Source organism: Misgurnus anguillicaudatus, chromosome 1, assembly GCF_027580225.2.
Source record: "Misgurnus anguillicaudatus chromosome 1, ASM2758022v2, whole genome shotgun sequence".
Lineage (NCBI taxonomy): Eukaryota > Metazoa > Chordata > Actinopteri > Cypriniformes > Cobitidae > Misgurnus > Misgurnus anguillicaudatus.
Genome location: NC_073337.2, coordinates 24,355,904 through 24,373,328, shown reverse-complemented (window position 1 = coordinate 24,373,328; position 17,425 = coordinate 24,355,904). Strand labels below are relative to the sequence as shown.

The following is a 17,425-nucleotide window of genomic DNA, read 5'->3' as shown; positions in this document are numbered from 1 at the left end:
CATATTCAACATATCCAAATTCTTCTCTCTTTGAAGGGCACATTCTGCATTATAAACTAATTCAGTAATAAAAACGATGAGAGGTCAGAACCGAAACAAAATCAATGTTCATTTTGGTTCTCGCTCATGTTGTTTATGCAAGTACACTGCTATAAGTATGAACAGTATAGCAGAAGTAGTAAAAATGGCAAGGCATTACAGCACACACAAGGCTCCTGAAATAATCATGCATTTCAAGAACGAGGATGGCTCCTCATCTTCCTCCAAGGATTCTGAGGTCGACACGGAGGCCTCAGAGGTAGAAGTAGACCAGCTGGAGTCTAATTCATAAGAAGGATCTTCAGAAGACTTGTCAGAAGGTGAGAGCGGAGAGGAGATTGATGAAGTGGCGGCAGGATGGACATCAAAAATTGAAAAATCTTTTGGTCTCCCAAAAAAATGGAGACGCTCCGCTACTTCCCAGCAGCCAGAGATTTGATCCCAGGGCTCACACACTATGCCACTGCCCAAATCAGTGCCCTGACTTCAAGCTTTTCATTGATGCATGAAATCCTGCAGCATATTGGGGCCATGACAAACCTACATGGGAGACAGTCACAGACTGGAGAGATCTTGAGACAGAGAAACTGCAGGCTTATGTGGGGCTGCTCATTCTGACCGGTGTTTACAGATAAAAAATGAATCAGCCCTCAGTCTCTGGAGTGAGAAATGAGGACAGGTCACTATCTGGGCTACAATGTCCCACAAAAGTTTTCACGACATCAGCCGAACACTGTGGTTCGATTAATGTTAACATATTGGCATTTAAAGGGTTAAAATTTCCACAAATGTAATTAATATTTGACATGTATGTTTCAGGAAGAAGTAGTGTTAAAAGATTTAATAGTTTAAAGTGGAAAAAATGATTGATGTATGATATTTTTAGAGCAGTTTTTGGGAAGGTGTCATTTTGGCCTTAGGATCATTTTGGCCTTAGGAAGTGTGAGTTTTGTATAAAATCTGACCTTGTTCAAAAAATAACAATGCATCAAAATCAATGTTACTACCAATCTTTTACCCATCCTAGGGTCTAATAATAATTATAATCAAATGGTAGTTCAAATGTTTTTTTGGGGGAAAATATTTAGATTTTTGTTTTTTTCTGTTAAAAAACATGGGTTAATGTAAACAAAATGGCATATAAAGGGTTAAAATTTTCACAAATCTAATTAATATTTTATATGTATGTTTCAAGCAGAAGTAGTTTTACAAGACTGAATCGTTTAAAGTGGGAAAAAATATTGATGTATGATATTTTAGAGCAGTTTTTGGGAAGGTGACATTTTCTGTCCTTAGGAACACATACGTAAGTTTTTTTAAGGATCTCTTAAGGGTTAAAGATTTTAAAGATAAGGTCAGAATAATCTATAGGCATGTAGTATAATCATAGTACTTTTAAAACAGATTTTTCACGATCTCATAGGTTGGGCACAAATGTAGTTCATTGTGGTTGAACAGGGCTCATCATTCCAGCAATGGTTCTCTGTGGGATAAGATGAAAATAAAATCAATAATGATCATTACTGATGTGGTTTGAATAAAAAAGTCATAAAACAGTAATGACATATAGTGCAATCAGAAAGTATTCAGACCCATTACACTTGGTTTTTGCTCTGATATGCATTGTCAGCTGTGAGGACTTGTGTGTGTTCACAAATCATTTCAAATCAATTTAATTTAATTTACCACAGGTGGATAAACAAGATGTAGAAACATTACATCAATGATCAACAGAAATGAGAGACATCTAAGCTAAATTTTAAAAGTTGTTGGTGCAAAGGGCCTAATACTTAAATGTAAACTAGATATTTCAGTTTTTTGCTTTTAATAAATTTAAGAAATCTCTGTTTTTACTTTTTCATTATGGGGTGTTGTTGAGTGTAGATTAATGAGATAAAAATTAATTCAAATAATTGTATTAGGCTGCAACATAACAAAATTACAAACATAACAAAAATTTCTGACAACTAAACTAACCTATTTCATACTAAATTCTATAAAATGTTAAGAGTGTAAATATAAACAATAATGATAGGATTAATTCTTACTGCTATCATTTATCTCCAGGCAGTTCTCTTTACCACCAGTATTGCTAGGTGATCCAGGGCACCAGTTGGTAAGGTCAAATTGAGATCCATCAGTCCACAGCCATTGTCCATCCTAAAAAGTGATGACAGTCAGTAGAAACTAATAATCTCTTCAAACTTTATTAATGAAACAAAAAACAGTTTTATATTAAAAGCATTTCAGCATTTTAGTGCAAAATATTTACCACTTCACCATCATGGCCACCAATCCAAGCACGTGTGGTGCCAGGCACAAGCCTCAAGAGAAAGTCGTTTTGCACTGTATTGCGCACAGATGCAAGATTTGCATCAATTGATTGACAGTTTTTCTAAAGAGAGAGACATTATTTTATTGCAAATATAAAATCTAATCTGTTTAGTTTAGATCAAGACAGGACATTGAGGCCCTGTTTATATTAGAATTTTGCGTTTTAAAACGACATTTTAAAATGAAAACGATCCTCGTTTATACTGGCATTTTAAAAAGAATCTTCATCCACACTATACACCACCATAAATGCATGAAACATGACCAATCACGTAACTGGGCATGCGCATAAAAGTGTAAAATAACTTATTACTCTAATAATAGCTTACCTTTGCACATTTATGCAGCCTAGGGTTGTGCGATATTGACAAAAATTCATACCTGGGTCCTTTGCTGGCAACTATAACAGACACTATTTTTGAACCTATAAAAATGTGTTTGGGAAAGTCTTATACTGTTCTAGCTCCCCCCTACAACATATTTATATGATTAATAGGTTAATTTTGATTTTATAGCTAAACAGAAAGGTCTTTATGATTAAAAAAAGCATTAAGTGAACAGTACTAAAGGAACTTGAAGCAAAAATAAATTTCAGCAAATGCAAACTTCAATCAAACATAGTAAGAGATGAAGTATTGCGTTAGCCTACAGAAATGCTTATTGCATTAATTTTTAAAAGTGTGCGAGGTCCGTGCACGTCCTCCGCTAGCAACACAGAAATAGCTAAAAGCGCAAGCAGCTAAACGAGCATTAAATATTAATGACGTTGAGTTTATTGTTTTTATTAATTTATATTCACAAAACTTATCAACACAAAATCGATTAAAATTAAGAGACAAATTATCTGAAACGAAATTAATTTTAAAGTAGAAAACAAAACTTTAATTAAACTCGAAAATAATGTCTGACCCATTGCAATTCTATTATTGGCCTTTACAACGCCCTATATGGCGTTTAAAATTACAGTCTATCTTTCGTAATAAGCTAACTAAATTTAAACAAAAAACAACAACAACATTACAACAATATTCAAACCCAACAATACTCAAACATTAATATAAAACAGACATTATCTATAAGGATAAATGTTAAAACAATCCGACATAGCGTTTATAATAGCTGGTTGGTAGATGTTTACTATTTTTGGCAAAACCTCCGTTGCAAACCTCCGTTTACCTGAATAAAATAATTTTTACTTTGAAAATGATGCGCTGTAACGTTAACAGCTGTTCGTTTACATAAGACTCCGTCTACGTTCATTTACACTCAGAGCAACGTCTGAGTTCTCAAACAGGGTCTGCAGCATTTGCGAACGAATCCGTTTATGAGGGTCGAAAATGGTGATGTAGTGTAGATGAAAGGCGTTGAGTACCATTGAACAATTTCTGAATAACAGTACCTCAGCTGTGGCCCAGTTTACTGACTGAGAGAAGAATTTGTAGCATTTCACACCAAAAGCTGTCCATCCATGTGGGCAGTCTTGAGCTATACAGTAAATAAAATATTAGTAATATAAAGTCACATGATCAGTTTTATGTTTCTGTGTAGAAGTGCTTTAAATGTTGCTCCTGTCCGTATCTTTTTACATAATGTTTCACCCCTTTAAAATTTTATGGAAAACACAATTCTATGGCAATTTAATCTGCAATATTGGTTACATGGTTTGGTAAATCTTGTAAATGTCTTGGTTACCTGGTGCACTCTCAACAGAAAAGATCAAGAAAAGAATCACAAAAGCTCTCATGACTGCCATGATGAATCTGAAAATGAATTAACAGGAAAAGTGACACATCTGCACTCATATGTACACTGCTGAATAATGTTATAAAAACTCACCTTTTTGTCAAATCTTCACTTTCAGAACTTCAGTGTAGATTATGTGAGGGTCAATGATGAGTCCTATCTTTTATACTTCAGAGGGAGGGATTCAACATCACAACGTGTTTGAAGATAAAAAAAAGGTAAATCTGAATATCATGAATGTTTACTTACATTAACATTTAAGTCAACAGAACTTTATGTGAATGAATAACTAAACATTACAACTTAATTCCTTGATAAGGCCCTTTCTCTAAAATTGTGTCTGTGGGCTGAAAAGAAGAAAGTGATCAAGACATCATGATTATGTGAGCATCTGATCTACATGTTATATAGTAAAATGAGTCTATATATTTTTAAGAGCATGATATCCAGGTAAATTTAACATGGTAATATTTACAAATCACAATACATTAGAAAGTTATTGTTTAATGTTCATTTATCTCTGAGATTTAGAAGAGTTTTTGTTTTTTTCTTTGAGTTTTGTAGTTGTCATTGTTCAGAAGAGCTTGTGTTTAGACTGTAAGTGACATAATGAAAATCATGATGTGTGTTAATTCACTCAATAAGGGGTGGTTTTCCGGACAGGGATTAGACTAGTCCTAGACTAAAAAAAATTAAGAGCTGTCCAAACTGAAAACAACTAGTACCCTTTGTTTTGCCTCAAAATGCACATAAGTAATGTTTGTTAAAATCAAACAGGTTAAATAGTAAACAGATGTGTTGTTATGTATGTGTTTTTTTAATTCTGTGTTTGACAGAGAAATATAATGATGTACAGTGAAAGCTGCAGAACGGCAGATCCAGACACTGAAGAAATTAAACTAAGGCCTAGTCCTGGCTTAAGATAAATAAATAATATGTCCGAAACCTAAGTATTCATAAAGGGGTAGGCGAGAATTACCAGGATTTAGGACTATTTCTCACGGGATTCGAACGTACGTAAGCATTTGAATATGCTTACTGTATGACATTACTGATGAAGAAGACTGGATATTCCAGGAAAACATGTTAGTTATAATTTTAGATTTATATTAGATATGGTAGATTTATGCTATCTGTTGATTTTCACAAAATGCATTTGATATGATTTTTTTTAAAACAATCGCATTCAGGATTATTTTTTAAGAGCTGTTAAAACTTTGTATAAAGGATGTAAAATTGGCACAAGGAACATCTACACTGGGTTATTTTTGACACATAATGGGTAAATATTGGACAGAACACATGAATTAAAAATGACCCAATCACTTTAAATGGTGCTATATAGCACCAAAAGTGGTTCTTTGCTCATAATCATAGAAGAACCGTTTTTAGTGCCATGTGGCACCGGTGAAGTACCTGTGAAGCACCTGTGTAGAAACACATAGTGCCATGTAGAACCATATTTGGTGCTATAGTGGTGCTATGTGGCCCCCATATGGTTCTTCGCGGGTGCTTCCCGGTGCTATATGGCACTAAAAACGGTTCTTCTATGATTACGAGCAAAGAACCACTTTTGGTGCTTTATAGCACCGTTTGTTTTTAGAGTGAATGTTAAGTTGTTGTTATGCAACCATGGAGTATAATAACCTAGCGGTTGGATTAAAACAACCCAGCATCGGGTCTATTTAACCCACCGGTGTTCTGTCCAATATTTACCCATTCATGAGCGGACTAGCCATCTGGCATACCGGGCATTTTCCCGGTGGGCAACAGAGTTATTTGGGCCGACAGTCTCGAATCCGACATTTTTTTAATCTATATCTTATTGTTTCTTACCAGCCCATGAATCCAGACCGTTGATCAGCGGCCAAATGGACAATAGACTGGCCCAATCACATCGTTAAGCACTAACCCCTTTCACTTTGGTCCTGCCGGCGTAATGCATAAAAAATAAGTCAAGAGTAACCACCGGCCCTTGACACACGCTCTGCGTCCCATAGGCTATTTTCTTTACCGACGTAGTTACAGTGTCAAAATGTTGACAAATCAAAATGAAAGACGTAAGTTTCTGTTTACAGAAGCCGTCGTAAATGACTCCCAACCAATCAAATTACATGGCCGAGCATGATTTTTAACCAATCAAATGAAAGAAATCGAGTTTTTGTTAAGACGAACGTTACATTACAGAGCTAAGCATAAGCTAAATATTATAACTATGGGGTGGGAATTTAAGTTAAGTTATTTTGCGGATGATACAAAGATACACTTGAAGTTCATAAAGGTGTTAATTGTATTAATCAGTTATTTATCAGCATTGTGAGCTATCTTGGAGTAACTATATGTAAACTAACAATACATTCAACATGTGGTTATAAAGGGATTTATCATTACATGGAAGAATCATTTTGTGTAAGGCTGCAGGAATCTCCAGATGGCAGATCAGTTTATGTTTCCTTATCACTTGATATGCCCTCTAAAGTAAATAAAACATTAGACAAATTACTTTATGATTTTATTTGGAAAAAGAAACCACATTATTCCATTGTGGATCCACCCCGGATTTTATTGCTATAGGGGGCCTAGAGATATTGAATTATGATACACTAAACAATATATTTAAAATTAATTGGATAGCACAATACTTCTGTATCTGGGAATAGAAAAATATTAATTAATGGTTAAGAACTGAAACTAAAACCAGAATGTGAGATTTACTGGCTTGATTAATGGCTTGATTAAGTTTAGTGACTCAGAGAAGAATTTGTAGCATTTCGTACCAAAAGGTGCCCATCCATATGAGCAGTTTTCTTCAGCTATACAGTAAATAAAATATTAGTAAAATAAAGTCACTGCCAGTTTTATGTTTTTTGTGTACGTGCTTTGAATGTTGCTCCTGTTATCCTTTTAAAGTTACAATTCTTTAAAGTTTTATGGGAACATTTAATGGTAACTTTATGGGAATTTAATCTGGAATATAGGTTATAGGGTTTGGAAATCTTGTAAATGTCTTGGTTACCTGGTGCACTCTCAACAGAAAAGACCAAGAAAAGTAGCACAAGAGCTCTCATGTCTGCCATTGTGAATGTGAAAATGAATTAAGAGGAAAAGTGACACATCTGCACTCATATGTACACTCCTGAAGTTAATGTTATAAAAACTCACCTTTTTGTCTAATCTTCACTTTCAGAACTTCAGTGTAGATTGTGTGATTGTCAATGAGGAGTCCTGTCTTTTATACTTTACTTCACAGGGAGGGACTCAATAACAAGGTGTTTAAAAGAAGAAAGGTAAATCTTTGATGAAATGTGATGGTTATCAAAATAAACAATCTGATCTGACGCATGTAGACTTTTCTGTTTAATCGCTTATGACATGTTTTACATATAACACTGTCTTTACATTAGATTATTGTTGTTTTACATTGCATTTATTGAAAGTATTTTATACTAATATATTGCATATATTGATTTGTTCATTTTAATATTTTCAGTGTTTCTGAAATGTGTGTGATCATGTGAAGAAGCATTCAAGCAAGAATTTCATTGCAGTCTGCACTGTAAAAAGAGATTTGTTGGTTCCATTTAAAGTTACCTGGTTGCCTTAAACTTTTGAGTTCATTCATCTTAAAAAAATAGTTGACTCAAAAAGAGAAGTTGTGTATTATTACTAATATTTTTAAGTTGGATTTTAAGGCAACAAATGAGCTTACTTTTTTAAGTTGAACCAACTTTTGTACAGTATTCAGACAGACAGACAGACGTTTTGCCTAAAAAGTGTTTGCATGTTTTATTTTTCAAAAAACAAAATGCCACTTGGTTGGATGTATATGTAATGCATTGACATTTATAATTTCTTACTGTATGTGTTGCCAGTGTGTAACCAGCCAACATGTCTACTCGCGTCTACTATTAGCACACATTAAAACAAACACTCAGCTAGTCAATGTTTAAAAGTGATTAAATTAATAGGATCACATTTAAGCCTTGTCCACACATACTTCCGGCAAGAATCCTGAAGTGTTCATTCGATAGACACTTTGCTATCCCATTAACCCCTGGGAAAGGAGTTATCCAATGAAGAAGAAGATGGAGGAGTGTTTTAATGTCATTCAAAAAGCAGTAAAGCAGCTCTATTTAAATGCAAAAACATATATTAAACAGTTTTTAAATTGCGCTAGTTTAACGTCATTCCAGTTAACGACTAACTTGTTATGACGACATATGTACTGGGGGTCCTTGCACCCCTCTATCCATTAAGGGGTCCTTTGGCCAAAAAAAGATTGAAGACCTCTGGTGTATAGTGATGTTTACATAATCTGCTTTACAGAGTGACAGTGCCGACCGGGACTTCTTTTTCAAGGGTGCAGGATGCGAAGCTCGTCAAAACATATATTTAGCCCGTCATGTGTGTGGCTTTGTCATTTCAAAATATGTGTTTGGCGTGTAGTGTAAACTTATGTGCATCAAAAGTGAACGTCGCTTTTATCATAAACCCTTTCAATGTGTGTGCAGCAGGCACATATTTTGACAAGACGCATGATGCACATGGTTCAAATTGCAACAAACACATATTTTGACATGAGCAACACACATGACACTTCCAAAAACAAAATTTGAATTTACGCACCTCGGAAGAGAAGTCACCAGCCGCCACTGCTCAGCGGTGTAATTCAAAAACAGCAAGGCAAGGTAAAAACATCATGACATCAGTTTTGAAATGCACTCTGATTGGCTGATACATTAGCAATATGTGTTCCTAGCTTAGTGGTTGAGCATTGGGTTAGCAGCGCAAAAGGTTGTGGGTTTGATCCCAGGGAACACACATGCAAAATGTATACATTTTAACGCACTGTAAGTCACTTAATTTGGATAAAATCGTCTGTCAAATTTATAATTAATTGTAAATGCACACAAAAGTCAATTTTGTCATCTAAATTTTATGTAGAACTGAAGTTAAACATTTTACTGTACCATTAAACGAATGTGTTTTGTGAAAGGTTTGTAGAGACAGACATAATTATATTATTTAAAGAGTCTGACTGAACCTGACATGACATAACAAGAGCTGCTTTTGTTCCTCGTTGTTTTTAGTTTAATTGCGCTCTCTACCGTCTGTTAGTTGTTAGTGTATTTCACAATGCACCATACCTGACACAACATTTATTTAAAAAAAAAAATTATAATTGAAAATGTATTTCTGTATCGTTTTAAAAGTTTATTTAATTTTCTTTTTTTTATTGAAAGTTTGTCCATGTCAGGTCAAAAATTTGGAGTGGGACAAAAGAAGGATGATGGGGTGTATACTGGGGTGTTAAATTTAATGTTTTGGCTCATGTTGGCCTCTGTATTAATATATCAAAAGACTCCATGTGGCTAATATTGTGATTTCAGGGAAAGCTGATAAATACAGAGAGCTGACAGTGTTTTCATTAATTAGATGAGTGAAAATTGACGGTAGCCTAGCATTACTTTAGCATAAGAGTGTATTGAATACTGTTGAATAATTTTCCTGGTATAATCATTTCTGTGTTTGCTTCAGGTAAAGAGGTGGGACAAGAGGATGCTGGCAGGACAGGAGGAGGTGACAATCAGCTTAGTGATAGAAGATCAGGGCCACCATTTAATTTTAATTTTATTTGTTTGGTTGCTTTTACTTCATGTGTTTCTGTGTTATTTAATTTTGACAAACTCCAGAATACTTGACAATTTTTAATTATATGTGCAAAGACGAATTTCTCATAAATGTAGTTATTTCGATTTGATTTGTGTCAGTGTATTTCAAACTTTTGTTCATTTACTAAGAGTAAAATAACCAAAATTAACTGAAACTTATATTTTTGTGTAAAGCTGGCTGTAGAGTTGGTTTTACATACACATGAAGTTGTCATAGTGTTTGTAATTAACTTAACTCACTTTCAATGTTATATTCATGCTTACAGTATGTTCATTTTAATTAAAACTTCTGTATTTGTGTATAGTTGGTATTTTGGGGAAACTACATTAATTTCACACACCAAATCTAATTGTCACAATGTTTTTTTGTTTAAAGCAACACTATGTAGTTTCCATGTAAAAATGACTTACAGCTCCCCCATGTGGTTGAAAAGCGCAACAGTGCCTGGTATCAGACACTCTTCTGCAGGCAGGGGGAGGGGCGGGGCTGTGTTTCCTACCCTCCACCGCCACTTTCAGAGTGTGCTTGTAGCAGCTAGGAGGCTGCTCAGGTTGCAGCAACAGTACAATTTGTCCAGTTAAAAGTTGTTCTATCACTGAAATAATTTTAGAGACATTATTTAAAGGTAAAAAACGATGTGGGAAACAACTGAAAGGGTTACAATATCGCTCTTGGAAAGCAATATCGCTCTTGGATGCCTTGTGCCTATGACAGCCATGATGACATAATTTATATCACACTCCAACTTGAGCGATATTGCTTAAGTATTTTGAAAGCTGCAACAAAGTATTATTGGCCATTCATATTTATCTTACACCAAAAATGTCTTCCTCAAACGAAAACCTGTATTAAGCATGACCTCTCTTGACAATAAACACATCTTTAACTAATTTGAAGAAACTGAAGGGTTTCATTTCATTTAGGTTTAAGAGAGCCTGCAGGTTCCTGCTATTGCTCAAGGGGAGCTCACACTAAATATTTAACACTATACACTTTATGTTTTTGTCTTTTGATGTAAAGTTTAACTGCTGTGCTCTTACATGGATTGGTTTCAAAACATCTACTTCAATTGTTCACCTTTTAAGTTGACCAAAGTTTTGATACATTTACGGTAGGAAATTTACAAAATATGTCAATGAACATGATCTCTATTTAATGTTTTAATGATTTTGAGCATAAAAGAAAAATCAATAATTTTGACTCAAACAATGTATTGTTGGTTTAAAATAACCACCAGAGCAATGTTTGTGGTAATCGTGGTATAAGCCGAATAATGGACTCTGTTCCTTTAAATTCGAAAATAATCATCATAGTTTCTCTGCCGACTGCCCTGCACCAGGTTTGCATTTCTTTTTTGTCTTTGTAATGTATTAAGACCCAAGTTCACTACCAGTAAAAAACCTGACCATGTGCAACACTGCCTCTTTGTAATGCTCTTAACTGTAAACAGTTTCATATACTGTATGTACACATACTTACAGTATATTTATAGTAATTAATGTACTTTGAAGCAGAATAACTTGACTCATGGGGCTCTTACACCCGGCGAAATGCAGCGCAATGCATGACGCAAGTGTATTTTGCTAGTTTCCACCCTGCGCAATTATCATTTTCACGTTTAGCGTCACGTTGTTTAAATAGCAAATGCATTTCTCCTGTTTGTTACAAATAAAGTATTTTTAGAGTACAAACCTTTTCTTACATACTTGTAAATTATTTTTTGATGATATTGGGTAGCCATACATTTAAAGCAATTAAAAGCCTTCTTTTGTACTTCAATGACTAAAAGAAAACGGGTTTTAAAGGTTTTAATAAAAAAAATTCAATACAAGTGAAAAACAACACAATTATTTAACATTAATCTTAAACTGGGGATCTTCTTCCTCCGCTTAGTTTTTCAGTTTACAAAGTCCGTCATCTAAATAGGGATTAGACATAGCGCCAGCGCAACTGGCTTTTAAAGGGAATGAGAGCTGAGACTCTCATTGGTTTATTGCTCGTTACGTCCAAAATACTCCCATTACTCATTAAAAAAATAGGACCAACCCTTTTCGACCATGCGCTTGGCGCACAAACCATTTTTCCCGTCGTTAAATTAGACAATGTGCTTATATCGTTAAAATAGTGCCCATGATCTCATCATGATTGCAAACTTCACACGTGCATCTTGTAACATCTCATGACATGAGAGGCAGGCTTTTAATCCATCATTATTTGGGTTTTACAGGTTTTTTTGCATGTTTTCCTTTGTTTCTTTAATGTTGTTTTGTTTTATACTGTATTTAATTTGATGGTGACATTTTCTCTTGAAATGTTTGATGATGAAATGATGATGAAAGCAACAAGTTTAAACTGTAGGACTAGCTGTCTAACAGATATGATCATATATTAGTGTCGTTAGGTAACTTGTACTTAATCCAGATACGAAGAAATAGTTTTTTGATATAGTTTAAGTATAAAAACAACTTGTACTTTTTCTAAAATTGATGCCACAATGTACACAGTTTGCTTTATAAATGCTTTTATTGATTTGAGAAGTTTTCAGAAAGATTAAGTAAATGTTAAAGATGATTACAGAGGTATTTAAAATATTTTAAGAAAAGATCAAAAACATTATAGGCATGTAGCACAATCATAGTACTTTGAAACAGATTGATGTTTTATGATCTCAGAGGTTTGGCACAAATGTAGCTCATACATTGCATATCATTCCAGCAAGGATTATCTGTGCGATAAAATGAAAATAAAATCAGTACTGATCATTACCGGTTAAAAAAAAAATCGATAATGAAATATGAAATACAGCACATTGAAAAAGAATATAAGTATAATATAATTTCACTCCGTTTTTGCTCTGATATGCATTGTCAGCTGTGAGGACTTATATAAAGAGGTGCGTGTTCACAAATCATGTCCAATCAATTTAATTTACCATAAGTGAATAAACGAGATGTAGAAACATTTAAACAATGATCAACAGAAATGTGAGGCATCTGAGCAAAATTTCAAGTGTTGTTGTTGCAAAGGGTCTTACTTAATACTTAAATGTAAATGTGATATTTCAGTTTTTTCCTTTAAAAAAATGTACAGACATTTCTAAAATTCTGTTTTGATTTTTCATTAGGGGTTACTAAGTGTAGATTAAAGATATAAACATGAATTCAAACAATTGTACCATCAAACTGCAACATAACAACAAAAATAAAATTAAAGAGATCCGAATGTAGTGAATGCACTGCACGTAATATTTTCTGTCAACTTAATACTAAATGCTTTAAAATTAAGACTGTGAATAAAAACAATAATGATAGGATTCATTCTTACTGTTATGGTTTATCTCCAGGCAGCTCTCAGGGCTCCTACTATAATTGTTAGGTTCTCCAGAGCACCAGTTGGTAAAGTCAAATTGAGATCCATCAGACCACAGCCATTGTCCATCCTAATAAGTGAGGAGAGTCAAAGAGTTTACTAATAATGTATTCACACTCCAACTCTATCAAATATGATTTATGACCAGAGGCGTCATGCCCATTCAAACTGAGGGGGCACCTGCCCCCTTGGTTTTTTTGAGCCAATGGATTTTGCATCCAAACTCAAAATCAAATAAGCGTCCATGAATCTGTTATTTGACTTTTAATCTGTTTAATATGCACAATATTATACATTCTGTGCTGCATCCTTGTCACTTTTCGGAGATTTTCGCCGTTTTGATAGTGTTTTGATCATGTTACATTACTTTTATTCTGGCGGCAGCTGGCGCTGCAGTCAGTGCAGTCGCAGACGTCATAAGCGTCTGGGCGCGCTCACGAGCTCTCTGCTGTTGCTGGCTTGCTGCTGCATTTGGCTATCTGAGGAATTAAAACGTGTTAGAAACGCTCACAACATTTCCAAACCCCAGTACGGTAATGTGCAGTTAAACTCCTCTGTGTAGAAAATTGATGGTTTTAAAGGGGACCGTCTCAACGTTATATTAGTAGAGATTCATCTTCTTGGCACAACGCCAAAGTTCGCCAGAGTTCACGCGGCGCGGAATCTCACATGCTCACATGAGGTAAAATTTAATGCAAAAATCCGTTCCTCTAATAATTATATCTAAACATATTTTTTAAAATCATTATTGAACATTAAAATAAATCACGTGGCTATAGCTTATGTCATTTTCGTTGTTTATATACTTTATGGATTTAAAATTACATTAATTTTATATGATAATGTAGTTGTTGTGCAAAATGCATTAATGACACAATTAAACAAGCCATTAAGACTTAAAAAAAACATGCCGTTTCAGATGTAAATATGATGCAAATGTGTCATTATTCCGATTGAATAGTATTTGATATTAAAGTTAGTCAGGGCCGCTGGAAGTCATTTTGAACAGGGGGTGCTGTGAATTCTTTTTTTTTTTTTTACAAAAAAACCTATGAGCCTATAGGCCCATTTAAAATACATTTTAAAAATAAATACATTGAGTTTCACACTACTTTATTGTCATATACACTTTAGTGCACACAGCAGGGTCTGAAACACACAGACATCAGATTAATATATGCGCTATTAATAATCAGAAGCAGAAATACTTATAACAATTCCAGGGGAAATTACTTTCGTTACAACTTCAGACATACATTATATATATATATATATATATATATATATATATATATATATATATATATATATATATATATATATATATATATATATATATATATATATATATATATATATATATATATATATATATATATATATATATTTACATACAACATATAATATTATAACAACATATATAATATTAAATAAACTTCAAAATTTTCAATGTCCAGACGAACATATTTTACTTTCGTTTTTAAGTTAGGATCACACGTCGATTAACAGTGGTAAAATATTCTCACAATTACATACCTTATATAGACCTTTTTTTACTAAATAGTACTATTGCTGGCTTTTTATATCTTAATAATTCATACATTGAACAAAAATAATAATGGGTTTAGTTCTGATATTGTATACTTTCATAAAGAAATACATGCTGTATAATTACATTTTTAGAATATTAGGCTTTATAGGTTTGTACCCTAAAAATACTTTATTTGTTACAAACAAGAGATAAAGAATTTACAAACGTTCTCATTTCACCATATCCACAGGTGAAGAGTCATTATACAATAAATTTGTGGGGAAGCATTTAAAAATAGATGTTAAAAGCAAATCATTTATTTAGATGAAGCAGCTACTTTGCGCCTTCTACGGTCTCATAATCGGTCATCATTTATGTCCAAGAGACTCAATAATACTCTTTTACATTTTAATCCTTTAAAAAGGCGTGTTTGTGTGGGGTGACCCCACCCATGTACTACAGCAATTAAAGACCAGCAGTCCGGACCCCTAGCCACATTTAAGCATCATGTGTCAAGACTCTGTAACCATCGAAGACACACCAACTCCTATAGAGGTTGACCCCTCAAGCACAGAAGACACCCCTGCTACTGACAACAGCTGGTTGGACAAATTCTGTAGAAAGCTGGTTTATCACAACTTGACTTTCCTTATTGACTTTCCTCATTGCTGGAGCTGCGTGCAGCACGGATGAGGAAACCGTGGACGGGTGTATTGGTGCAGCAGGCTTTAAAATCATAAAGGCCATAGTTGCACCGTGCTGTCGAACATTGTTGGAGCAAAATTAAAACTTGATTGCTGTGGTTGTGAAGTGGATCATCCTAATCAAATACAACACTCCTGTTTGTATGAGCCTACAGCCTAATTCCACTTTGAGAATTTACCAGAACAATGTTTACACCTGAGTTTAAACAAATCATAGTTCAAGTGCAAGTGAACCTTTTAGTGTGGCGAAACTGAACGAACTCAGACAAACTTGTGGACGAAGGCTGTGGAAAATTTGTCAACGACGTTGTGGATACTTGGAGGCAGTGTGTTAATGTCAATTGATTTTTGACATCGACGGACAGATGGGAAATGTGTTATGTACTAGAAAGATTAAAAACATGTTTAAAAATCATCTAACTTGAACTGGTTAATCTTTTATGTGGCATAATATCTGTTGATACTGATGTGTGTTTGATATCAAATGATTGTGAAAGTATTACAAAACGTGTAACCAACCTCAAAAACAAAAACAAATTTCTGATGTAAGAAGTATTGCAATGTCATGGAATAACATGGTAGAGTTGTGTGTTAATGTCAAAGAGTCACCCTGTGTGTTTCTTAGAAAAACTCGTGATGTATAAAAGCAATGATCATTTTTACATTTTTATGTGTTTATGATAGTGTCAATCAAAGTTGTACAAAACAGAGGGTTTTGCCTGTCATAAAAGATATACCTATAGGAGTTGTTATGCATACTCCTGAAATTTCTGACCCCAGCAAGGATGTTGTGACATGAGCCCCGTATCAAGCAGACATACACAGTGGCTTCTACATTGTGTATATCTATACAGATAATATCAAATACCAGTCAGTAGGTGATGCATATGTGCCACTCCTAGGTTGTGTACAAATAACAGGTGAAAACAATAACATTGTCAGTGTTAGATACAACAAACCACACTTCGTATCTACTAACAAGTCCATCATCAGAGAGGTTCCTATTGGAGTAAAAGATGATCAAAACAAAGATATATCATTTTCTTACGGTAAAGTGAGTGATGAACTGCACTTTGGACCTGTGAAGCAATCAACCTTTTAATATTAAACAATGTTTTATTTTAATAATGCGCTCCATGGTATATTATGCAATTGGCCTTCCTGGTGGTGGAGTTATGTATGGCAATGGGTTGGGAGGGATTTTTAGAGGTGTGAAAAACATACTTAGTGATGTTGTTAACAATGTGATAACTAATTCTTTTACCAATAACCGTGGTCAAGATAGTTCTGGGTTGATGGTCATGCAAGCAAAAGTTTAGGCCTCCAGGAAGCAAGAGGAGTTGTCAAAAAACACAAGAATGCAGATGGTTCAGGATGGAAATGGGGGTTGTGACAAATGGCGCCCACACTGCTCACGCATTTAGAGTATATCCATGCAGAAAGGCCTCTCTAATAAGTTATCAGAGCTTGGTTTTTCAAATGTTTTCCGGAAGCCAATGCCTGTTGGTAAAATTCCCTCACTGCTGATCCACTTCCAAAATCAGGGTGTAGTGGCTTTGATGGTACCTGCTGTCCATCGCAGTACAGCTAAAAACTCAAAATCATAGTTTTTAAGGGCAAAAGGGTTTCTATTATAAGCACCTGTAAATGCGCAAGCCCCAATGCATCGTTATTAGCAATCGCTAGAACCATAGATTTGGCCAGGGTTCCTAAAAAATAAGTTTTCTTGATTACATACATGGGATCCAGTGGGTGTGGAGAAGTTTTTCAGACACACTATGTCAATCAGGTATTTGGCTGTAGTTGAGAGCAGCGCCTGAGCATGACCCACTCTCACGGCTGGTGACACAGCCACTTTTTTAATAAACAACGATGCTGAAACAATATTTATTTTGTAGTTTATCCCATCATTCCTCATCAAACAAAACTCGCCCTTGTCATAGGGATTTTAACATCTACATTATTAAGCATCAGTTTTTCCTGAAAGAAAATGTCATTGTGAATGGGGCCTAATAGCTCCACAACATTACTG

General features: G+C 34.5%; 1 protein-coding gene across 1 annotated transcript; it reads right to left on the bottom strand.

Moving 5' to 3' along the window:
- Positions 1-445: 445 nt before the first annotated feature.
- On the bottom strand, positions 446-7,193 carry LOC141364296 (ladderlectin-like). The gene is made up of 5 exons (XM_073868513.1): positions 7,133-7,193; positions 3,773-3,858; positions 2,312-2,434; positions 2,088-2,199; positions 446-1,522 (listed from the first exon to the last, which is right to left on the bottom strand). Exons 1-5 carry the CDS (start codon positions 7,191-7,193, stop codon positions 1,449-1,451), a joined length of 456 nt encoding a protein of 151 aa, XP_073724614.1. The 3' UTR covers positions 446-1,448.
- Positions 7,194-17,425: the final 10,232 nt, after the last annotated feature.

What these genes read in the sequence shown, in the direction of transcription:
- LOC141364296 (XM_073868513.1), bottom strand. Translation starts at nt 7,193, where the DNA reads ATGGCAGACATGAGAGCTCTTGTGCTACTTTTCTTGGTCTTTTCTGTT. An exon ending in TTCTGTTGAGAGTGCACCAG is followed by an intron (nt 3,859 to 7,132) that starts GTAACCAAGACA and finishes TTTACTGTATAG; the next exon opens with CTCAAGACTGCCCACATGGA. An exon ending in CCTGGAGATAAATGATAGCA is followed by an intron (nt 1,523 to 2,087) that starts GTAAGAATTAAT and finishes CTTATCCCACAG; the next exon opens with AGAACCATTGCTGGAATGAT.